At 33.5% G+C, this 25,168-nt stretch overlaps 1 protein-coding gene across 1 annotated transcript in view; it reads right to left on the bottom strand.

Annotated features, from left to right (window-relative positions):
* Nucleotides 1–25,168, bottom strand: part of HFM1 (helicase for meiosis 1) — a 135,822-nt gene that overhangs the window by 90,111 nt on the left and 20,543 nt on the right. Inside the window, exons 6-18 of the mRNA XM_060142486.1 lie at nucleotides 17,487–17,557; nucleotides 16,892–17,024; nucleotides 16,101–16,252; nucleotides 15,446–15,523; nucleotides 15,068–15,226; nucleotides 12,647–12,847; nucleotides 12,475–12,563; nucleotides 8,202–8,245; nucleotides 7,993–8,094; nucleotides 7,464–7,609; nucleotides 6,426–6,520; nucleotides 5,682–5,815; nucleotides 4,835–4,882 (exon numbers count right to left, since the gene is read on the bottom strand). Coding sequence (XP_059998469.1) covers nucleotides 4,835–4,882; nucleotides 5,682–5,815; nucleotides 6,426–6,520; nucleotides 7,464–7,609; nucleotides 7,993–8,094; nucleotides 8,202–8,245; nucleotides 12,475–12,563; nucleotides 12,647–12,847; nucleotides 15,068–15,226; nucleotides 15,446–15,523; nucleotides 16,101–16,252; nucleotides 16,892–17,024; nucleotides 17,487–17,557 — 1,452 coding nt within the window. The remainder of the gene's footprint in view (nucleotides 1–4,834; nucleotides 4,883–5,681; nucleotides 5,816–6,425; nucleotides 6,521–7,463; nucleotides 7,610–7,992; nucleotides 8,095–8,201; nucleotides 8,246–12,474; nucleotides 12,564–12,646; nucleotides 12,848–15,067; nucleotides 15,227–15,445; nucleotides 15,524–16,100; nucleotides 16,253–16,891; nucleotides 17,025–17,486; nucleotides 17,558–25,168) is intronic.

Genomic DNA, 25,168 nt, shown 5'->3' with positions numbered 1-25,168 from the left:
GGGAGATCAGCTCGGTGCTTTGTGACCGCCTGGAGGGGTGGGATAGGGAGGGTGGGAGGGAGGGAGACGCAAGCGGGAAGAGATATGGGAATATATGTATATATATAACTGATTCATTTTGTTGTGAAGCTGAAACTAACATACCATTGTAAAGCAATTATACTCCAATAAAGATGTTAAAAAAAAAAAAAAAGAATGCCAGAGATTTCTGTGCATTAATTTTGTATCCTGCTACTTTACCAAATTCATTGATTAGCTCTAGTAGTTTTCTGGTAACATCTTTAGGATTCTCTATGTATAGTATCATGTCATCTGCAAACAGTGACAGCTTTACTTCTTCTTTTCCGATTTGGATTCCTTTTATTTCCTTTTCTTCTCTGATTGCTGTGGCTAAAACTTCCAAAACTATGTTGAATAAGAGTGGTGAGAGTGGGCAACCTTGTCTTGTTCCTGATCTTAGTGGAAATGCTTTCAGTTTTTCACCATTGAGGACGATGTTGGCTGTGGGTTTGTCATATATGGCCTTTATTATGTTGAGGAAAATTCCCTCTATGCCTAATTTCTGCAGGGTTTTTATCATAAATGGGTGTTGAATTTTGTCAAAAGCTTTCTCTGCATCTATTGAGATGATCATATTGTTTTTCTCCTTCAATTTGTTAATATGGTGTATCACGTTGATTGATTTGCGTATATTGAAGAATCCTTGCATTCCTGGAATAAACCCCACTTGATCATGGTGTATGATCCGTTTAATGTGCTGTTGGATTCTGTTTGCTAGTATTTTGTTGAGGATTTTTGCATCTATGTTCATCAGTGATATTGGTCTATAGTTTTCTTTCTTTGTGACATCCTTGACTGGTTTTGGTATCAGGGTGATGGTGGCCTCGAAGAATGAGTTGGGGAGTGTTATCCCTCTGCTATATTTTGGAAGAGTTGGAGAAGGATAGGTGATAGCTCTTCTCTAAATGTTTGATAGAATTCTCCTGTGAAGCCATCTGGTCCTGGGCTTTTGCTTGTTGGAAGATTTTTAATCACAGTTTCAATTTCAGTGCTTGTGATTGGTCTGTTCATATTTTCTATTTCTTCCTGATTCAGTCTTGGCAGGTTGTGCCTTTCTAAGAATTTGTCCATTTCTTCCAGGTTGTCCATTTTATTGGCATAGAGTTGCTTGTAGTAATCTCTCATGATCTTTTGTATTTCTGTAGTGTCAGTTATTACTTCTCCTTTTTCATTTCTAATTCTATTGATTTCAGTCTTCTCCCTTTTTTTCTTGATGAGTCTGGCTAATGGTTTATCAATTTTGTTTATCCTTTCAAAGAACCAGCTTTTAGTTTTATTGATCTTTGCTATTGTTTCCTTCATTTCTTTTTCATTTATTTCTGATCTGATTTTTATGATTTCTTTCCTTCTGCTAACTTTGGGGTTTTTTTGTTCTTCTTTCTCTAATTGCTTTAGGTGCAAGGTTAGGTTGTTTATTCGAGATGTTTCCTGTTTCTTAAGGTACGATTGTATTGCTATAAACTTCCCCCTTAGAACTGCTTTTGCTGCATCCCATAGATTTTGAGTCGTCGTGTCTCCATTGTCATTTGTTTCTAGGTGTTTTTTGATTTCCTCTTTGATTTCTTCAGTGATCACTTCGTTATTAAGTAGTGTATTGTTTAGCCTCCATGTGTTTGTATTTTTTACAGATCTTTTCCTGTAATTGATATCTAGTCTCATAGCATTGTGGTCAGAAAAGATACTTGATAAATTCCTATACACTAAGGATGAAAAATCTGAAAGTGAAATCAAGAAAACACTTCCATTTACCATTGCAACAAAAAGAATAAAATATCTAGGAATAAACCTACCTAAGGAGACAAAAGACCTGTATACAGAAAATTATAAGACACTGATGAAAGAAATTAAAGATGATACAAATAGATGGAGAGATATACCATGTTCTTGGATTGGAAGAATCAACATTGTGAAAATGACTCTACTACCCAAAGCAATCTACAGATTCAATGCAATCCCTATCAAACTATCACTGGCATTTTTCACAGAACTAGAACAAAAAATTTCACAATTTGTATGGAAACACAAAAGACCCCGAATAGCCAAAGCAATCTTGAGAACGAAAAACAGAGCTGGAGGAATCAGGCTTCCTGACTTCAGACTATACTACAAAGCTACAGTAATCAAGACAGTATGGTACTGGCACAAAAACAGAAATATAGATCAATGGAACAGGATAGAAAGCCCAGAGATAAACCCACCCATATATGGTCACCTTATCTTTGATAAAGGAGGCAGGAATGTACAGTGGAGAAAGGACAGCCTATTCAATAAGTGGTGCTGGGAAAACTGGACAGCTACATGTAAAAGTATGAGATTAGATCACTCCCTAACACCATACACAAAAATAAGCTCAAAATGGATTAAAGACCTAAATGTAAGGCCAGAAACTATCAAACTCTTAGAGGAAAACATAGGCAGGACACTCTATGACATAAATCACAGCAAGGTCCTTTTTGACCCACCTCCTAGAGAAATGGAAATAAAAACAAAAATAAACAAATGGGACCTAATGAAACTTAAAAGCTTTTGTGCAGCAAAGGAAACCATAAACAAGACCAAAAGACAACCCTCAGAATGGGAGAAAATATTTGCAAATGAAGCAACTGACAAAGGATTAATCTCCAAAATTTATAAGCAGCTCATGCAGCTCAATAACAAAAAAACAAACAACCCAATCCAAAAATGGGCAGAACACCTAAATAGGCATTTCTCCAAAGAAGATATACAGACTGCCAACAAACACATGAAAGAATGCTCAACATCACTAATCATTAGAGAAATGCAAATCAAAACTACAATGAGATATCATCTCACACCAGTCAGAATGGCCATCATCAAAAAATCTAGAAACAATAAATGCTGGAGAGGGTGTGGAGAAAAGGGAACCCTCTTACACTGTTGGTGGGAATGTAAATTGATACAGCCACTGTGGAGAACAGTATGGAGGTTCCTTAAAAAACTACAAATAGAACTACCATATGACCCAGCAATCCCACTACTGGGCATATACCCTGAGAAAACCATCATTCAAAAAGAGTCATGTACCAAAATGTTCATTGCAGCTCTATTTACAATAGCCCGGAGATGGAAACAACCTAAATGTCCATCATTGGATGAATGGATAAAGAAGATGTGGCACATATATACAATGGAATATTACTCAGCCATAAAAAGAGACGAAATTGAACTATTTGTAATGAGGTGGATAGACCTAGAGTCTGTCATACAGAGTGAAGTAAGTCAGAAAGAGAGAGACAAATACTGTATGCTAACACATATATATGGAATTTAAGGGAAAAAATGTCATGAAAAACCTAAGGGTGAAACAGGAATAAAGACACAGACTTACTAGAGAATGGACTTGAGGATATGGGGAGGGGGAAGGGTAAACTGTGACAAAGCGAGAGAGAGGCATGGACATATATACACTACCAAACGTAAGGTAGACAGCTAGTGGGAAGCAGCCGCATAGCACAGGGAGATCAGCTCGGTGCTTTGTGACCGCCTGGAGGGGTGGGATAGGGAGGGTGGGAGGGAGGGAGACACCAGCAGGAAGAGATATGGGAACATATGTATATATATAACTGATGCATTTTGTTGTGAAGCTGAAACTAACATACCACTGTAAAGCAATTATACTCCAATAAAGATGTTAAAATGAAAAAAAAAAAAAAGAACATTTAAGAAAAGTTAAATCTTTACAGTTACCAGAACATAGCAAGATATTTCTTGGTCTGTCTCATTTTGTGTATTTGATCATTATGATAAAAAATATATGCTTTTAAAACTCCATTACAAATTTGGTCAATACATAAAGAATAATACAACTATATTATAGATCTGTTTCTCAACAGCTGCATCATGAACATAAGCTATTGCTAATCAGCATGTTTTTTTGTGGTACGCGGGCCTCTCACTGTTGTGGCCTCTTCCGTTGCGGAGCACAGGCTCGGGACGTGCAGGCTCAGTGGCCATGGCTCATTGGCCCAGCCGCTCCGCAGCATGTGGGATCTTCCCGGACCGGGGCACAAACCCGTGTCCCCTGCATCGGCAGGCAGACTCTCAACCACTGCGCCACCAGGGAAGCCCCTAATCAGCATGTTTTAACAATATATTTATTCTTTAAGAAAGACAATTTTACTGCTTCATCCTTATCTCTGCATTTTTATTTGCCATATGTGTATATCCAAGTAGAGAATAAATTAAAATTGGCTAAGTATTTTTTGGGATCTAACATGTTTTCTTTTCCTGGAAGACAGTCTCAATACAATGAAGAGGCAGCAATTTCTACTCCTAATAAATGCTTAACAATATTTTGATATTTTAAAAGATAGGTAATGAAATACTGAGTGATTAACTGAAAACTAAAACTGGGTTTGATAGGAATATTTCATTAGCACAGATTAAGATAAGAAGCCCATAATCAAGCTTGGCTTGTATTTTCAGTTAAAAGTAAACTAGAAAAGGAACATAAAGAGTTGAGTATCTATAGGCAACATTTCCAAAGACCAGGATCATTTTAAAAATAAAAACAAACGAAGTTAACATGTTATACAAAGGAAGATATTCTGATAGAATTAATAAATAGATTAATACAGAAAAAAAGTACATGTGCCAAGCTTTATTTACCTGTGAAAAAGAAATCCATATTTTCTTTTCTGCAAACAAGGTTACTTTAAAAAATACTTTCCCGGAGCATTCTTACTTTCAAAATAACTAAACTTTTTCATTAAAATGTATAGAATATAATTTTTTAGAAGGAAATGCATCTAACCTTGTAATTTTGATTCAATTCCATCTTTGCTCAATCCAGATGCAAAACCTATATAAGTTATGACAATTTATTAAAAATAAAATACAATGAGATGAATTCATCTTTATAAGCTCACTTTATACCCCAGTTAACTAGAAAAGAGTAATCTAACTCAATCTTAAATAGAAGAAAAAAGTAGCTTAAAGTTAAAACAAGGCTTAAACATCTATAGAAAATAAACACTGTTGTGAAATCCTTTCAATATTAATTGGCTATCTCTTGTTATTTTTATTGTATAACAGTGACCAGGAATACTACATGTATTTTTTTTCCTTAGAGGTCTGAAAGTTTTGAACCTATGTGTATTAGAATGGTATTATAACACGTCAGGTTTTAATTTGATATTCTGCAATCTCAAGCATTTTTATTTTATAACCTGTACCACATGAAAGAACCCTCTAGAAGCAACATAACCATATGTGTGCTAGCTTTAGAAGCAAGAAGAAAATTCCAGCAGCAACAGTATTACTATATACTTTGATTTGAACACCAGTTCAGACAAAATTCAAAATCTCTTTTTGACTTTAACTTATTTTAAATAATTTTAGGCATTTAAAAATTTTTTGAGATAATTTTTTTCTAAAAGATCTATTTTTAATGGTGTTGAGTTCAAACCTTATTAAAAGACTAGAAGTAAAACAGATAAATATTTCTCACGTTTCTCTACTCTTGCTCTAACTGTATTTGTTATAATTGTTTTTACTTCTGCTAACTATTAGTTTCTATAATCTATTCTGTGACTTATTAGTATAAAGTAGGCCCAATTGGCTTGATAAAGTTACTACTCTTCAAAATCAAAGTAACAAACCATAATGAGATGGATTTTTCAAGGCTCTGATATAAAGCAAGGTTGATCGTATCCATTCCAAAGCAATATTCACATCTGTGATGGTATGCAATACTATCTCCGCATTTAAATGCTCAATAAGATGTCTGTGCAAACTAATGAAAAAAAAACCTTTTCATTAGTAATATATATTTCAGTGCCATACAACTGTTACTTGTTTAGAATAATATTTGAATAATTCAATAATTTAATTGAATAATATTGTTACTTTAATAATTCATGAAAGTTAATTTTCAAAAATATGACAAAACCTTAAAATGTCAGTTTAACTTTTAAAAACATTATAGATTTCTCTCTACTCCATGGATCTAGAAGACATTATTGCTTTAAAAAAGGGTGGGGAGTGGATTACATCCTATTTTCCCCAAAAGTATTATAATCAAACACTTTACTAAAAGGTCTCAGGTTGCCTGTCTCCTACTATTATGCAAATTTTAAAGATGTAAAAAGATGTGAAAATTACATTCCTCCCATTACTAATTTGGCCTTTTATAACAAGGATACATGCAACTGCATGCTAAGAAGCATTGCTGAACAAAGATATTACACTGTCTCTTTTTTAACTATTAAATTTCTTAAAAGTACACACTTTCTAATTAGATTATTGAAAAGTTTCAAGAAAATCCCCTAATATATTAAAAGGAAAAATACAGCCTATATTAACATTAACGTATTAACATCTTTTGGGAATATTTTCCATATTACCTGCTTTCTACAGTGTCACTACAAGCTAGCATCTGAATATACTTCTCTTTTGTACTTAACCGAGTCATAATAACTGCAGTAGCTGTAGTATCAAACTGGAAGGAAAAAAAAAAAAAAGAAAACAGAGAAATTTAGTAAAGAAAAGCACATGTTGATACCAGTCTTCTTCAATAACTCAAGATTTTCATTTTATATTAAACAGTTCCCTGTCTTAAACAACAGGTCAAGAAGGCCTTAAAAATGCTTCTGAATTTGAATATTAACTGAAAATTTGACTTAAAAACCTTCCAAGAGTATAGATGTAAAAGTACCACTTTGGTTTCAATGTAACATAATTTTGGCAGTAGTAATATCAAAACAAACTTAGGTAACTGGTTAAAAGCTGTAAGATTCGGGGCAATTTATTTATAATCTAATTTATCCTATAATAATTATAAATTTGTATGACACAATATTTTGATATTCTTTGAAAAGATATTCTTCCTAAATGTTCCCTAGTACCTATATGAATGACTTCTTTATTCAAGAATTTGTCAGATTAGGCCATGTTTTATAATGCATATGGGCTGATTTTTAATTGTCGCAATATCTTGGGACCACTGTTGGCATTTTGTGCTAGGATCCAGGGATGGTACATGTTCTGCAATGTATGACAGTCCTACACAATGAAAAACTGTCCCATCCAAAATGCCAATAGCATCCCTATTCAGAATAAAAAACAAACAAAACCAAAAATACTCAAAACCAAAAAAACTCTTTAACAGCATACACATTAATAAACCCAACCATTTATCAACCCAACCATTCATCAACCAATGGGAGCTTAGAGGGAATGAAGGGAGTATGTCTCCTTTGGTGAGACTTGTTTTACTTCTACTCCTCCGTTAAAGTACATTTTCTTAGTTACATTTATGCTTAAACCTAATCTAAATGTGAAATGTTAATCTTTTGTTTAACAAAAAATACAAAATTATTTCCTTTTTTTGCTTTTTATCTTGTCCTTAAATAAATTACAAAAAGTGAAACACTGTCACTTACTTGAGGTCGACCAGCTCTACCAATCATCTGTAGAATATCTGTTTCACTGTACTCTTCAAACATTCCTCCAGCATAATGCATTGTAGATTTTATAACTACCAGGTGAGCAGGCAAATTTACTCCCATGGCTAAGGTACTGGTAGTAACTGCATCAAATTATGGAATATTACTTTTAAGTCATATAACTTTATTGCTTCAAGTAAACATTTTCTTATAGAAGATATATTCTTATAAATGTAATAAAACTCATATATAGGAAATTCAGAATAAAAAGGAAAAAGAAAACATTACAACGTAAAATAATATATCTTAAAACCAAAAAGCTACTAATTCTTACTTTTCAAATTGCACTATGTTCAGTAAGATGATAAAGAACTAAAATTGCCAGAGAGTTTACTATAGCACGTATATGTATGGATAGTTATATAATTTTAGATTCTTGGAAGAAAAGCAGAAATGAGTCAGAATACCTGAGCTTTTTCTTTTTCCAAAAGATCTCATAATATTCACAAGAATACGTTTTACTTACAAAGAACTGGTAGATCTCCAACAGTAAAAGCTCCTTCAACTACTTTTCTATCTGACAGCTCCATACCAGCATGATGATAAGCAACACCATGTATTAAGATATCTATAAAAGAAATATATCATCTGTTATGTACTGTTGATATTTCATCAGTAATTGGCTCTTCTTATCTATAGCTGAAAATACTATTCAAAAATTATCTCTAAACCTACCTCTCAGTTTTGAATCTCTTATGGAATATGCACAGTTATGTAACCTATTTTAAAAAACACAAAATTATTGAGTTATTCCCATTAACATCAAAACTCTTAGTGTATTAGTTAATTATTTTGAAGATTACAGATATCAAAATATTTTCACAACATCATTTTTTGAAAACCATCTTTAAGAAGCAGAGAATATCTAACTTTCATACTGAGAAGTCCCTAATTTATAACTAAGAAAAAAAAAACCTAAATAATCCAATTTTAAAAAGGGCAGAGGACCTGAATAGACTTTTTTTTCAAAGATGACATCCAAATGGACAGCAGAACAAGAAAAGGTGCTCAACATCACTAATCATCAGGGAAATGGAAATCAAAACCACAATGAGATATACCCTCACACCTGTCAGAATGGCTATTATCAAAAAGACAACAAATAAGTGTTGGTGAGGATGTGGAGAAAAGGGAATCCTCATGCACTATTGGTGGGAATGTAAATTAATGCAGCCACTATGGAAAACAATATGGAGATTCCACAAAAATTTTAAAATAGAACTACCATATGATCCAGCAATTTCACTCCGAGGTGTTTATCCAACAAAAACAAAACCACCAATTCAAAAAGACATATACACCCCTATGTTCATTGCAGCATTATTTACAATAGCCATGATATGGAAGCAACCTAAGTGTCTAACAATAGATGAATGGATAAAGAAGATGTGGTACTTGTGTGTGTGTGTGTGTGTGTGTAAAATATTACTCAGCCATAAAAAAGAATGAAATCTTGCCATTTGTGACAACTGGATGAACCTACAGGGTATTATGCTAAGTGAAATAAGTCAGACAGAGAAAGACAAATAAGTGAAATAAGTCAGACAGAGAAAGACAAATACCACATGATTTCACTCGTGTGGAATCTAAAAAACAAAACAAATGAACAAACATAAAATAAAAACAGAGTCATAGATACAGAAAACAAACAGGTGGTTGCCAGAGGGGAGAGAGGTGGGTGGAGGACAGAAATGGGTGAGGGAGATTAAAAGGAACAAACTTCCAGTTATGAAATAAATGAGTCATGGGTACAAAATGTAGAGTGTGGGAATATGGTCAATAATTATATAATATCTTGCATAGTGACAGATTGTAACTAGACTTATCATGGTGATTATTTTGAAATGTATGGAAATACTAAATCACTGTGTTGTGTAATAGGAACTAACACAGTGTTGAAGGTCAATTATACTTCAAAAATGAACAAATTCATGGAAAAAGAGATCAGATTTATGGTTACCAGAGGTGAGGGGTTGAGGGGGTGGGGAGGGGCAACTGGATGAAGGAGTCAAAAGGCACAAACTTCCAGTTATAAGATAAATAGGTACTAGGGATACAATGTACAACATGATAAATATAATTAACACTGCTGCATGTTACATATAAAAGTTGTTAAAAGAGTAAATCCTAACAGTTCTCATCACAAGTGAAAAACATCTCTATTCCTTTAATTTTGTATCTATATGTATGGATGATGAATATGCACTAAACTTATTGTGGTAATCATTTCATGCTATATGTAAGTCAAATCTTTATTCTGTACACCCTAAACTTATACAGTGTTATATGTCAATTATATCTCAAAAAAACTGGGGAAAATAGGGAAATAAATAATTATAAATAAAATCAAAAAAAAAAAAAAAAAAGAGAGAGAAAAATACCCCCAAAGGCTCAGGAAACATTTTCACAATGAGAATACTACCAATTAACTTCCTGAAGTTAACTAAAATTTTTTAAAATATAGAAATATTTTTTAAGTTAAATGCATGATACAACAGAAAAATTATTTTTAAAAAAGCTGAAGAGACCAGAGTACACAAAAAGTTGGGCATGTTAGACAAGTTCAGAAACCTTAGTAACAGAATCTGGGGTTTATGGGCAAAAAGAAATCTTGAGGGAGCTGCTAGAATGTGACTGGTTAAAGGGGAATTGACATAAGCAGCAGTCTCTTCCCCTAGTCTATAGCAACTCAAAATGGCATTCCACTCCTTTTCACTTATGCTTTTCTCAGGGAATGAAGTAAAAGCCGAACATACAAATGAGAATCTATTCAACTGTTTATTGTGCCTGAGTAACAGACTGACCGTGATATATGATAAATATTCTCTAGAGTATAAAACAAAGAGGTAGGTAGAAAGAAATCTATGTTATTGTTATCTTGATAGCATTAATTTCACATTTTCCCTTTCTGTCTACCTCTTAGACCTCATGTACTTTTTTGGCTATAAGCTCTATTTTGGTTTCTCCTTCTCTGGCTCTCTACTGTATCTTATTGTTTAATCATGCTTTGCTGATGTTTGTAACAAAAGCTGCACCATAGAGAGTTTTTATCTTATGGCTGTAACTAAGGAGATCAAGTTAAATCCTTAAAGCAGAAGTAAAATTATGAAAATAGTATATACAGCATGGATAGGTGGCTGCATATGTAATTCTTTAATGCACTAAATGACTAGAGATCCACCCTTTTAGTGGATAGAAAGTCAAATGTCAGAAAGCTAAAGTGGTATCCTCTAGGTTTGGTACACATCTTTGGTTGAAAAGTAACCAGAGGTGTAGCCACAGGGTAGACTGTAATTGGAAAGCTGATCTGATCCAAAGTGAAGAAAAGTACATCCCCCACCGTAGAAAATTAGTCAGAAAAATTAGTATCTGCTCATATCCACATGTAATGATCTAATCCAACTTTGGTTTGAGGTCTACCACTAAACTTATTTATTTCCAAAAATTGTTATTAATAATAAGCTAATATTAGTAGTAAGCATGTGCTGGCACTCTGCTGAGTCTTGCTAAGATTGAGGGGTAAATAAGATGACCATGAGTCCTTCTTTCCTCAAGACGTTTACAATCTAAGGAATAGAACAGATATTAAATAACAATTAAACAAAAGCATATTTATTATAATTACAGTAAGTTTTATGAAATAAAAATATAGGGTGCCTGTAAAAGCAAATAAAGGGACACTAAGAATCATGGAAAACTTCTTAAGAAACTGATATTAAAGGTGAGACTTGAAGGATGAATAAGAGGTAAAAAACAATTCTGGGCAAAGAAAATATGATTCAGGAAAGCTCTGTGTAGGATAACAGTTTGGTGTATTCACAGAACACATTATACAGGGTATTGCAGGCAATATTAAGTATTTAGGATTTTAGCCTAATGACAACAAGAAACTATTAAAGTGTTTTAGGCAGAAAAATGACATGTTTAGATTTGTAATTTTAAACATTCACTCTGCTATGAATATAATAGATTAAAGTGGGATAAGAGTGTGTTTGTGGTCATCAGATAAAAGGCAAGAGATTAATAATTACTTGAATGGGGAAGGTGGCAGTGCTGATGAAGATAAAATGATATATTTGAGATATATTTACAAGTAAGAATAGACAGGACTTGGTAATTGATTGCCTATGGGGAAGAAGGTGAAGGAGATGTCAATGACAGGTTTCTGCATGAGCAACTAGGGAGATGATAAATAATCAGGATGGGGAACACTGGAGGAGGAACTGACTTGAGAGAAAGAACCAAGGTTCTCTTTTGGACATACTGAGTTTGACATGCCCACAGATATACAATCGGAGATGTCAGGCAGGTGGATGGTAGACCTGGAGCTCAGAATGGAGGTCTGTGTTGGAGCTGTAAATTTGTAAATTCACAGACATATATAAATATGTGTATACATGTGTTCTTTGAACCATGTGATAATGAGACTCAAATACCTAGGAGTGTGGCATTAGAAAGAATGAACCTTGGATAGAACCCCTAGAATGTTAACATTTAAGAATCAGGTATTATAAGTGAAAAGGGACTGAGAATGAGTAGAAAGCAAAGTAGCAAGAAACATGGTAGAAATGATCATGGAAACACAGAGTCTGGAATTTTTAAATTGGGTGGGAGTGGTCAAATGTGTTAGAAGCTCCTGAGAGATCAATTAACAAGATCAGCTTTAGTAAAAGATTACAACAGATACTGGATTGAAAGTGAGTAAAAAATTGAAGACAGCAATATGAATAATCTTTCAAATCTGGCTATGAAATAAAGAAGACAGGATCACAGTTGCATCAAGATTCATTGTCTTAATCATCCAACTTACTTTTATCCTTATTTTACAGATGAGGAAACTAAGGCTTAGAGAGGTCAAGTAACTTGAAAAGGTCAACCCAGTTTTCTCATCTCATCTAGGTTATCCCTAAAAGTCTTTCTACCTCCAAGAAAAAAATTTAAAATATACCTCTGTTTCTGTTCCACAGTCATAATAAATTTCGCATCTTTCACAAGAACAGAAGCAGCCTGTTGCACACCTTTCCTTGTTGCACAAAACTAAAAATGAATGAATAATTTTTGTATTAATCATATTAAAAACTGAACATTACACTAAAAAATAAGCAACCAACAAACCATACCACAAGCGTGGGTTTCTGATCAGAGTACGTTTGTATAACACTGGCAACTTTGTAGTTGAGGGTTAAATCAAACTTAAATTCGGTTTGGTTATTACTGCAGGGAAATCCAAGGACCACTTTCTCAAGTTTCACTGGTCTATGTCCCTCATCCATTTTCAGACATACAGCAGATCTTTCACCATCTGAAAGCCATTCTGCAATCTTTAAATGACAGAAACATACACATTAAATTTTTTTCTAGTAAAGTTTTATGGCTAAAAAGCCCAATTATAGTTCACTTTAAAGTCAAGTTTAAAAATATTTAGTCAAGTAGTCTTTTTCAACATTACATATTCTAGTGACACTGTTCTATTGATATATTGGTAAATATTTTCAATAACAGTGGTTCAAGATTATACCCACTTTTAACATGGTAAACTTCCAATTAATTATTATTATTTTGTTTTATTTTCCTCCTAAGAGTCTAAAGTAAAATTAAAATTAATTTCAACAGAGAAGTCAAATTTCTCACTAGCACTGTAACTTCTTTGCTATTTTTCAGAATGATGCCCAGATATGGCTGACACTTCTCTTGTGTTATCCTAAATATTAGCTGAAGAGTAGCAAAGTAATGATTGGCTTAGACTGGCAAAGGCTGACAACTTTTTTAAACAAAGAACAAATAAACACTGAGAGATAGCAGTGCCAAAAGCACATTTCAGACTCAATGCTAGAGTCCTTAGTTAATTTCTGGAGCTGTGGAGAGCCATCCTTAACTTCACATAGCCTGGTTAGTAATCAGGCTTCCGTGCCCTGCTATGAAACTGATTGTTTCTTTGACAGGAAGATAAATTAATGAGTTTTTAATGGCACAGGAAGGAAATATTAAAACATTTTCAAGGCTCTCATGGGTAGGGATGAGAACAAGAATTTACAGTTTGAGCAGAGCAGAAGGCAAAGGTTGAAGGCCTTAACTCAGGGGAAAACTGAGGTAGAGGACTTGTAGAAAGAGACAGAGAGATAGCATTCACAGAAGTAGTGATTATCACAAAGGGGAAGAGAGTTTCAAGAATTACAGAGTATTGATATTTTGTCACTGCTTACGAATAAATAAGAAAAGTTTAGTATCCCAATGTGAAAAAAGGGTTAAGTCTATGACCTTGCAGGTTGCAAAATAAGAACTTAAAATAGTTGACAAATATATTAATATTTACTTCAGTAAATCAATGTAGTAATCAATGCAGTACAAAATTTTAAAATAAGGTACCATTTCAAATAACAAATTTGAGAACTATTTAAAAGTAATAATAACAATAATAATTTCATTATTATACTATCCAGCATTAGAATACAGAGAAATGGCTGATGGTAGAGGTATAAATGAATATAACATTTATTGAAAGCACTGTGTTCTTAGAGTTTTATATACCCTTTGACTCAGTTATTCTACTTTAGCAGACCATCCTAAGGAAATAAATGTGATGTTTTCTTAGATATAATTTCAAGACTATTTACAATAGCAAAAAATGGAAACAATCTTCCACCATTAAGTTATTAAATAAATTACAATAAAACCACAAAAAATTGTATTAAAGAAGAGTAGTTAATAACATGGAAACATTTGTAGCTAACATGCAAGTCATAAAAGTGTATGTATATTATGATTCCATCAATACATCTAGAAGGACAAATGCTGGGTTTTTTTTAATTTACACATACTTTAAAATTTTCTCTATTATTCTTGAATATAAACAAAACAAGTAGTCATTTTAAGAACAAAAAGGATTAACTGTGCTAAACTAAAGATAAAGGCAAAATTTTACATTGGATTAGAGAATACTGTACAACAGCTTTTGTGGAAACAATTTCTAAGAATTAGCTGGGGGAAAAGTCATATTACAGTAGGCTGAGAAGTAAATAGGAGTAAGAAAGCAGAGTGAAATTGTACTACTTTTCAAGTTTGCCAAAAAACTGAAGAAGAAAATTAGGACATGTGTTTGTTATAGAAAGTATAATACTGTACAATTATTTCTTTACATGTTCATGTACCCTATTAACCATGAGATCCTCTTCAAGAGCAGGGTCTATATGTTTTCACTTTTGCATCTATCATTAGTGCTTACCACAATTCCAGGCACATAGAATTGGGGGTAACATAACACCTCATATTATGAAGTGTCTAAAACCCATGAAAGTATGACTTTTAGATACTATTAAACAATAGACTTGCACCAAACATATTTTATTAAGCCCAATCAACCAAATTTTATGGCCTTAATGCTGTCATACCCTATGAGATCTAACCATAACTTTCCACAATATACTTTTCCTATTAAGTTGGTTAGGTGATTTACAGAAAAAAAAAAAAACCCTCACTTTTCTCTAAGATTAAATATTTCACTAAGTCATAAAAAATTCTGATAGACTAAAATTCTAACTTACATCCTCAGCATTTGGAATTGTTGCAGATACAGCTACAAATCTCATTGGAATAATACTGCTGGTATTTTCTACAGCATGAGATAAAAACTGCACAGTTTTCATTCTGCTGACTACAACTTCAAGAGTTGGTCCACGATTTTCATCTTTTACAACGTGTATCTGAGAAAAAAATTAAGACTCATTAGCTATAAAAATAAAAATCTATCTAGTCAATTAAAATGTAAAACAATATTAAACACTCTTTCTTAAGAAAATAAGCATTTTCCACTTGAAGGGATAAAGCAAACATAGAGTTTGGTTGAAAATGTCTTGTTTCTTTATATCCATTCAAATCATCTCTTCATGTTTATCTCTGAAAGTGAATAACGCGTTCACTACCTCATCAATGAGAAACAATCGAACCAGTTGGACCAAAGAGTTGTCTCTCCATTTCCTAGTCATGCTATCCCATTTTTCCTAGAGAAAAAATGCAAGTGGTTTAACATGATAAGGAATTATAATAAGTATTATTAAGATGTTGGTAAAAATTTTAACATGACTTGTTACAAATGATGGGCAATATTTTAGTTGATGTCTTAAAAGTATCCCAAAAGATACTTAAAGATTTTTAAAATTTTAAAGAATTTTGATAATCATGTGTTTAAAAAATTGAACTCCCATTTATTTTTTAAGTTTAATCAAAAATATTCAAAAGTATAGTCTAATTACCCTTTCTAAGCTCTACCAAGGTCCTCCTGCTACAATACATAATATTTGGATAAAGAATACAAGCAATAAGTATGATTACAAATCATCCACAATAACAAACTGCCTATTCATATCTTTTGCCTATTTACTCCATTTGGTTGTTTGTCTTTTACTTAATTGATTTGTTAGTATTCCGTATGTACCCTGAATACTAGTACGTATTGTTTGCTTCACATTGCAATTATAGTCTTCTACTTTGTATTTTCTTTTAACTTTTTTCCATGGTGAAGAGAAAGAGATATTTGCTAATAAACCAAGGAAATAATAAAATATAAGCAACACCTACTGGAGTTGTCATAATAATATGGGCTTGCTGAATCTCAAATAAGTCATCCATTACTGTATCTCCAGTGAGTTCTTTACAGTTCAATCCTATTGGTCCAAATTTTTCTTTCCAATCATCAAAACGCTGACTACACAGGGCTTTTATTGGTGCCACTACAACAATATAAGATATTTATTTTAAATATCAGTGCAATTTGAAAATTATTTTCACAAATAGTTAATAAAGTTAGCACACATCTAGGTGCTGCCTAGTATTTATAAATTAAAAATTAACAATATAAACATATTATTTAGAACTATAAAAGTAATCACCGAACAGAACTAAAAATAGAAAAAGAAGTGATTCCTCAGGAGATTGTAACTAAGAATGAAGAAAGGTAGGGTGGAAATTATCACCCTTTGTGATCACTGATTTTTTTAACCATGTGTATAAATTATTTTGATGAAAAAATTTTAATATATACCTAAAAAAAGAGAATAGAGGTTCCTATGGAAATTTCTCAGATTACAAAATGTTTGATTCTATTTGTTCATCTTCCCTGTCCTTTTAAAAATAAACATGTAAAGGCCAAATTCTCAATTCCAATACTATTTTTATTTGTAAATCTGGGAAAATGTGTTTTGAATTTAATGTTAACAGATAAGACCAAATGTGACAGGTCTTTATTTAAAAAGTATGGAAAACCAAATAATAATTCTTATGTCTTGAATTTGAACTTATTTCTTACTTTTACCTCAATGGTTTATCATTATTATAATTAATTAGCACTCTTTCAATATATAAATACTTACTGTAAACAATTTTAATGTTCGACCATGGCAATGGTACTTCCATTAACAATCTTGTTATAGCTAGCTCAAACAATACAGTTTTCCCCGAACCAGTTGGAGCACAAATCACAAAATTCCTATCTGTATAAAGAAGCTAAAAAATAAAATTTAATCAACCATAGAATATACAGAAATTTTCAATTCTCAATTTGTTAGAAAATATGCCTTAAGAAGACTCTATGGAATAATAGTTCAAACATCTTTACCTCTAAACTTATTAAAATTATAAGCTGGCTCTAGGTCTATCACCCTCAAAAAATAAAACTATTAATAATTTATCATCTTGTTTGGTCAAAGTAATATGCTAGATAGACCTAGAAGAAAATAATTTCTTTAGCTTCCAGAAAAATTGTTATAAATCTAACAAATATAAAAAACCCACCTATGAAAATTACATGCATTCATTTAACAAACATTTTTTGAGCTCTTATAATGTACCAGTCACTGAGTGTAGCACTGAAGACAAAAAGATGAATGTGATCTAGTCTCTGCCCTTAGAGAGCACACAATCTAGTAAGAAAAGGCAGATAAGTAAATAATTAAACAAAATACTTACATCATCAAAGGCTTTGGACTGTATATAGTTGAAATATGGGAATTCTTTGAAAATACTTCTAAATTTTGCCGCTGAGAATAACATTAAGGAGTTAAATATTTCAGAATTTTAAAAGTCAGTTACTCTTAACTTAAAAATTAAGTTAATATTGACTTTGACAATATTTAATGATGATGCTTAATACTTGCTATTTTATCATAAGAAAGGAATTAACAGATATAGAGGGAAGCACCGAGATGGCAACATAGGAGGCTCCTGAACTTCCATCCTCCCATGGACCCACTGAACAAACAGCTACACGTGGAGCAATTCCCTCTGAGATAAATCCCCAAACTAGCTGAATGATTCCTTTACAACAGATAAATGAGAAAATACCTACATCAAAATGGGTGGGAAAGGCTGAGAAACTCTTGCCATAAATCCCACTCCTGGCACATCACCATACAGTTGGGAAGAAACCTCCAACTCCCAGATCCTCCCTGAGGAGCAGAGGGTTTGGACCACACATCTAGTGCCCCAATTTTTAAGGCTCCTGCCTGAGGGATGGGCTCTCAGAACACCCAGTTCTAGAAGCCAGAAGGGCTTGCATTTACAAGCAAAGAAAATAAGCATCTTTTAAATGGGCACAGGAACATCCCACTACCCCTGCAGGTATACATCCAGGCTCAGTGCAGAGGGGGCAGGCAAAAATGCCCATCTTCAGTTTCTCCCTGAAAGGAATTTTATTGCATACTTTCTCAGCTGCTGCCTGAAGTTCTGGCTTCTAATCAACCTGCATCTAGGTGCTGACTGACTGCAATCCTCCCCTTTGGGACACTGATGGATCTTGGCACACCCTTAACTTCTGTGAGCCACTAAGAACAAAGGCAGAGGCTTGGATAATCACAAAGGTTTGACAGGTAACTAAGAGCCCAGGCCAGGTTGACTGGAAAGGTTCATCTCTTATACCAGACCAATCTCTCAAGACTGGGGAGGTACCTGTTTTGTCTAACGTTCAGAGACCAAGACAGAAAGTCAAGAAAAATGAAGAAACGGGAATATGTTTAAAAAATAAATAAATAAATAAATCTCCAGAAACTGAATTTAATGAAACAGAGACAAGTGATTTACCTGATAGTTCAAAATAACACATAAAGATGCCCATCAAGGTCAGGGAAGCAATGCATGAGCAAAATGAGAATTCCAACAAAGTCATATAAAATATTTAAAAGTACCAAACAGAAATCATAGAGCTAATGAACAGAATAACTGAACTGAAAATTTCAATAGAAGGTTTCAACAGAAGACAGATCAACTGAAAGAAAGGATCAGTGAACTTGAAGACAGGGCAGTGGAATTAATGCAATCACGGAAGCAAAATGAAAAAAAAAGAGTGAGAAAGAGTGAAAGCAGCTTAAGGAACTTATGGGACACCATCAAGTGGACCAATGTACACATTATAAGGGTTCCAGAAGAAAAAGAGATAAAGGGGAAGAAAGCTTATTTAAAGAAATAATGGCTGAAAACTATCCTAGCCTGGGGAAAGAAACAGACATCCAGATCCCAAAATCCCAGAAATTACTAAAGAAGGTGAATCTCAAGAGACCCACACTGAAACTCACAGTAATTAAATTGCCAGAAGTTAAAGACAAAGAGAGAACCTTAAAAGCAGCAAGAGAAAAGCAACTTGCTACATACAAAGGAATTCCCATTAGATTGAGTGAATATTTCAGCAAAAACCTTGTAGACCAGATTGTGGAATGATATATTCTGGGTGCTGAAAGAAAAAACTGCCAACTAAGAATATTTTACCTGGCAAAGCTGTCCTTCAGAATTGAAGGAAAAATAAAGAGTTTCCTAGACAAACAAAAACTGAAGGTGTTCATCACTAGACCAGCTTTACAAGAAATGCTAAAGGAAGTTCTTTCAAGCTGAAATGAAAGGATGCTAATTAGTAACAGGAAAACATATAAAAGTACAAAACTCACTGATAAAGGTTGATACATAGTTGCATTCAGAATACTCTAATATTGTAATGGTGGTAGTTAATCACTTATAACTGTAGTATAAATGTTAAAAGACAAAAGTACTGTATCTATAATAATTTATTAATGGAGACACAATATTAAAAGATACAAATTGTGACATTAAAAACATAAAATGTGAGGGCTTCCCTGGTGGTGCAGTGGTTGAGAGTCCGCCTGCTGATGCAGGGGACATGGGTTCGTGCCCCGGTCCGGGAAGATCCCACATGCCGCGTGGAGTGGCTGGGCCCGTGAGCCGTGGCCGCTGGGCCTGCGCGTCCGGAGCCTGTGCCCTGCAACGGGAGAGGCCGCAGCAGTGAGAGGCCCGTGTACCGCAAAAAAAACCCCATAAAATGTGAGAAAGTGAATGTAAAATTGTAGAGCTTTTGTACGCATTCAAAGTTAGTTTTATCAGCTCAAAAGAGACTGTTAAAACTGTAAGATTTTTTTATGCAAGTCTCAAGGTAACTACAAAACAAAACTCTACAGTTGATACACAAAGATAAATAAAAAAGAGTAAGAACATACCACTACAGAAAATCATCAAATCACAAAGGAAAAGAGCAACAGGAGAAGAAAGGAGCAACAGAACTACAAAACATCAGAAAACAATAAAATAAGTCCAACCTATCAATAAATACTTTAAATGTAAATGGACTAAATTTTCTAATCAAAAGTCATAAAGTGGCTGAATGGATTTTAAAAAACAGGACTAAATTATTTGCTGCCTATAAGAGATTCATTTCAGCTTTAAAGACGCACAAAGAAAGTAAAGGGATGGAAAAAGATATTCTATACAAGTGGAAATCAGCAGAAAGTAGAGGTAGCTCTACTTACATCAGACAAAATAGACTTGAAGCCAAAAACTGTAATAAGAGACAAAGAGGTCATTATAATTATATAATCCTCCATTGGGAGGATACAGCAACTGTAAATACTTATGCACCCAACATTGGAACACCTAAATATATAAAACAAATATTAACAGATCTGAACATAGAAATAGACAGCAATACAATAATAGTAGGGGGCTTCAAGACCCCACTTTCAATAATGGATAGATCATCCAGAAAGAAAATCAATAAGGAAACATCAGACTTAAACTATACCTTATACCAGATGGCTCTAACAGATATACACAGAGCATTCCCTTCAGCAGCAACAGAATACACATTCTTCTTAAGTGCACATGGAACATTCTCCAGGAAATATCGTATGTTAGGGCACAAAACAAGTCTTAAGTTTTAAAAGAAGAATGAAATCATATCAAGCATCTTTTCCAACCACAATAGCATGAAACTAAAAATCAATTAAAAGAAGAAAACTGGAAAATTCACAAATATATGGAGATTAAACAACATGCTCCTGAACAACTATTAGGGTCAAAGAAGAAATCAAAAGGGAAATCAAAAACATACCTTGAGACAAATGAAAATGGAAACACAACATACCAAAAGTTTTGGGATGCAATAAAAAGCTGTTCTAAGAGGGAAGTTTATAGTGATAAGTACAAAAATGAAGAAAAACGAAATATCACAAATAAACAACCTAACTTTACATCTCAAGGGACTGGAAAAGGAGGAACAAAATAAGTCCACAGTTAGTAGAAGGAAAAAATAACAAAGACTGGAGCAGAAATAAATAAGAGACCAGAAAAACAATAGAAAAGATCAATGAAACAATGAGCTGGGTCTTTTTGAAAAGATTAACAAAATTGACAAAACTATAGCTAAGATAACTAAGAAAAAAAGTAGAGATGATTCAAATAAATAAAATCAGAAATGAAAGAGGAGAAAACACAACTGATAAGACAGAAATACTAAGGATCATAAGAGACTACTATGAACAATTATATGCCAAAAAGTAGATAATCTAGAAGAAAAGGAAAATTCCTAGAAACAAGAACCTATCAAGGCTGAATCATGAAGAATAGAAAATCTGAACAGATCAATTACTAGTAAGGAGACTGAATCAGTAATCAAAAATTTCCCAACAAAGTCCAGGACCAGATGGCTTTACTGGTGAATTTACCAAATATTTTAAAAGAATTATACCAATCCTTCTCAAACTCTTCCAAAAACTAAAAGAGAAGGGAATGCTTGTAAACTCATTTTATGAGGCCAGCATTCCACTGATACCAAAGCCAGATAAGAACACCATAAGAAAAGAAAATTACAGGACAATATCCCTAATAAACATAGATGCAGAAACTTCAACAATATATTATGAAACTGAATTCAACAGTACATTAAAAGGATCATACCCCATGATCAAATGGAATTTATTCCTGGGATATAGGATGGTTCAACATCCACAAATCAATCAACGTGATATACTGCTTTAACAAAGCAAAGAATAAATATCATATCATCTCAATAGATGAGGAAAAAGCATATGACAAAATACAGCATCTTTTCATGATAAAAACTCTCAAGAAACTGGGTACAGAAGGAATACACTTCAACATAATAAAGGCTGTATATAACAAGCTCACAGCTAACATTCATACCCAATTATGAAAAACTGAGTTTTTCCTCTGAGGTCAGGAACAAGACAAGGATGTCCATTCTTGCCACTTTTATTTAGCATAGTATTAGATATCCTAGACACAGCAATCAGACAACAAAAAAAAAAAAAAAGAAAAAAAAAAGAAAAGGAATCCAAATTGGAAACAAAGAAGTATAACTGTTTCTATTTCCAGGCGACAAGAAACTATATATAGCAAAACCAAGACTCCACACACACAGACCAAAACAAAACAAAACAAATAAACAAATTTTAAAAACTGTTACAACTAATAAACAAATTTAGTTAAGTTGCAGAATACAAAATCTATATACAAAAATCAGTTGTATTTCTATACAGTAACAATGAAATATCAGAAAGAAAAATGAAGCAAATAATCTCATTAACAACAGCATCAAAAAGAATAAATACTGAGGAATAAATTTAACCAAGGACGTAAAAGATCTTAAACTGAAAACTGTAAGACATTGATGAAAGAAATTGAAGACACAAATTAATGGAAAGATACTTCATATTCATGGATTCAAAGGATTAATATTGCTGAATGTCCACACTACCTTAAATGATCTACAAATTCAATGCAATCCCTATCCAAACTCCAATTGCATCTTCACAGAAATAGAAAAAACAATCCTAAAAATCATATGAAACCACACACACACACACACACACACACACAAACAAAACAGCTAAAGCAATACTAAGAAAGAAGAACAAAGCTGGATGTAACACACTTCTTGATTTCAAACTATATTACAAAGCTATGGTACTCAAAGCAGTATGGTACTGACACTAAAAACAGACACATAGATCAATGGCGCAAAATATCCAGCCCAGAAATAAACCCATGCATATATGGTCAATTAATTTTCAACAAAGGAGTCAAGAATTGGGAAAGCATAACCATTTCAATAAATGGTGATGGGAAAACTGTATATCCACATGACAAAGAATGAAACTGGACCCCCATCTCACACCATACACAAAAATAAACTCAAAATGGATTAAAGACTTAAACATAAGACTTGAAATCATAAAAGTCCTAGAGGAAAACAAAGAGGAAATGCTTCTTGACACTGGTCTTAGCAATGATGTTTTGGATTTGAAACCAAAAGCAAAGGCAACAAATGCAAAAATAAACAAGTGCGACTACGTCACACTAAAAAGCTTTTTCACTGCAGAAGAAACCATCAACAAAATGAAAAGACAACCTATGGAATGGGAGAAAATATTTGCAAACCAAACATCCAGGGCTTCCCTGGTGGCGCAGTGGTTGAGAGTCTGCCTGCTGATGCAGGGGACATGGGTTCGTGCCCCAGTCTGGGAAGATTGCACATGCCGCAGAGCGGCTAGACCCGTGAGTCATGGCCGCTGAGCCTGCGCATCCGGAGCCTGTGCTCCGCAACGGGAGAGGCCACTACAGTGAGAGGCCTGCGTACTGCAAAAAAATAAATAAATAAAAATAAAAATAGGCAAAGGACCTGAATAGACATTTTCCCAAAGAAGACATACAAATGGCTAACAGCACATGAAAAGGTGCTTATCATCAGTAATCATTAGGAAAATGCCAATCAAAACCACAGTGAGTTGGCACCTAACACCTGTTAGAATGGCTATAATCAAAAAGATAAGAGATAAATGCTGGCAAGGAATGGATGAACGGAACCCTTGTACACTACTGGTAAGAATATAAACTGGTGCAGTCCTTATGGAAAACATTATAAAGTGTCCTCAAAAAATTAAAAATAGGAGTACCACATGGTCCAGCAATCCCTGGGTTATATCCAAACGAAACAAAATCAGTATCTCAAAGAAATATCTGTATAGTCACGTTCATTTCAGCATTACTCACAGTAGCCAAAGTATGGAAACAACATAACCATTAAGAAATGAACAGATAAAGAAAATATGTATACAACAGAATATTATTCAGCCTTTAGAAAGAAGGAAATTATGCCTTTTGTGACAACATGGATGAAACTGGAGAGCATTATACAAAGTGAATTAAGCCAGACAGAGAAAGACAGATCCTTTCTGTGATATCTGCATGATATCACTTATAAGTGGAAATTAAAAAAAAAAAAAGTCAGACATAAAAATAGTACAATGAATGGTGGTTGCCAGGGGCTGGGGGTATGGGAGAAACAGAGGCTGGTAATGGTAAAAGAGTACAAACTTTCAGCTACAAGATGAGTAATATCTGAGGATCTAATGTATAAAATGGTGAGTAGAGTTGAAAGTACTGTATTGTATAACTGAAATTTGCTAAGAGAGTTGAACTTAAGTGTTAACGGTTCTCATCCAAAAAAACAAAAAAAAAGGTAAATATGTGAGGTGATGGATGTGTTAACTAACTCGATGGTGGGAACATTTTGTAATGTATACATTTATCAAACTATCATATTGAACACTTTAAATGTACTATAATTTTATTTGTCAATTATACCTCAGTAAAGCTGGGGTGGGGGAGGAATTAAAATTATTCCAGTCCCCAGTCACCTTCCATATTCTGAAGAGAACTTGTAAAGTCCTTATGGAGAAACAAGGTTATATAAGGGTTATACTTTGACAATTAGATCTGATAGAAGAGATGCAGAAACATACGTAAAAGTATATCAGAACTAAGAATCTGGTTTATCTTTTCCAGAGTGGTATTTTTTTCTTATTCATCTTGATGAGGCCATTTGATATTTATCTCTTCTTTAAAATTCCAAATTTCATTTTTTAATTGTTGATTATGTTTCATTAGCTGATGTGTGTTGCTGCTGGTCACCTAACCCTGAATTCCTTTGTTTTTGGTAATTTCGTTGTGCTAAGTGGTGGATTTAATTGCAATTATCAGCATACTGGCTCAACAAGGACTTAAATCGTCCTTCCTCTAAGAAAGCTCAAAAATATTAATAGATATAAAGAATAAACTGTCCCCTCTCCAAGTTAAGAGTCTATTGCCAGTTTGGGAGATATTTGTACTTGCATGGATTCTTATTAGTCTGAATCACATTTGTCAACTACATTTATGAAACACTGTGCAGAATACTAGACTCAGAAAGCTGCAGGAAGTTGTAAATAAAGAAGAAAATGAGTTCCTGCAACTGAGGCTGTTACAATCAATTAGGAGATATAAAACAGGTAATATATCTGAGAACACAAATA

This window comes from Lagenorhynchus albirostris, chromosome 2 (assembly GCF_949774975.1).
Source record: "Lagenorhynchus albirostris chromosome 2, mLagAlb1.1, whole genome shotgun sequence".
NCBI lineage: Eukaryota > Metazoa > Chordata > Mammalia > Artiodactyla > Delphinidae > Lagenorhynchus > Lagenorhynchus albirostris.
The sequence above is the reverse complement of the archived record's forward strand: the minus strand, read 5'-3'. Positions and strand labels throughout refer to the sequence as shown.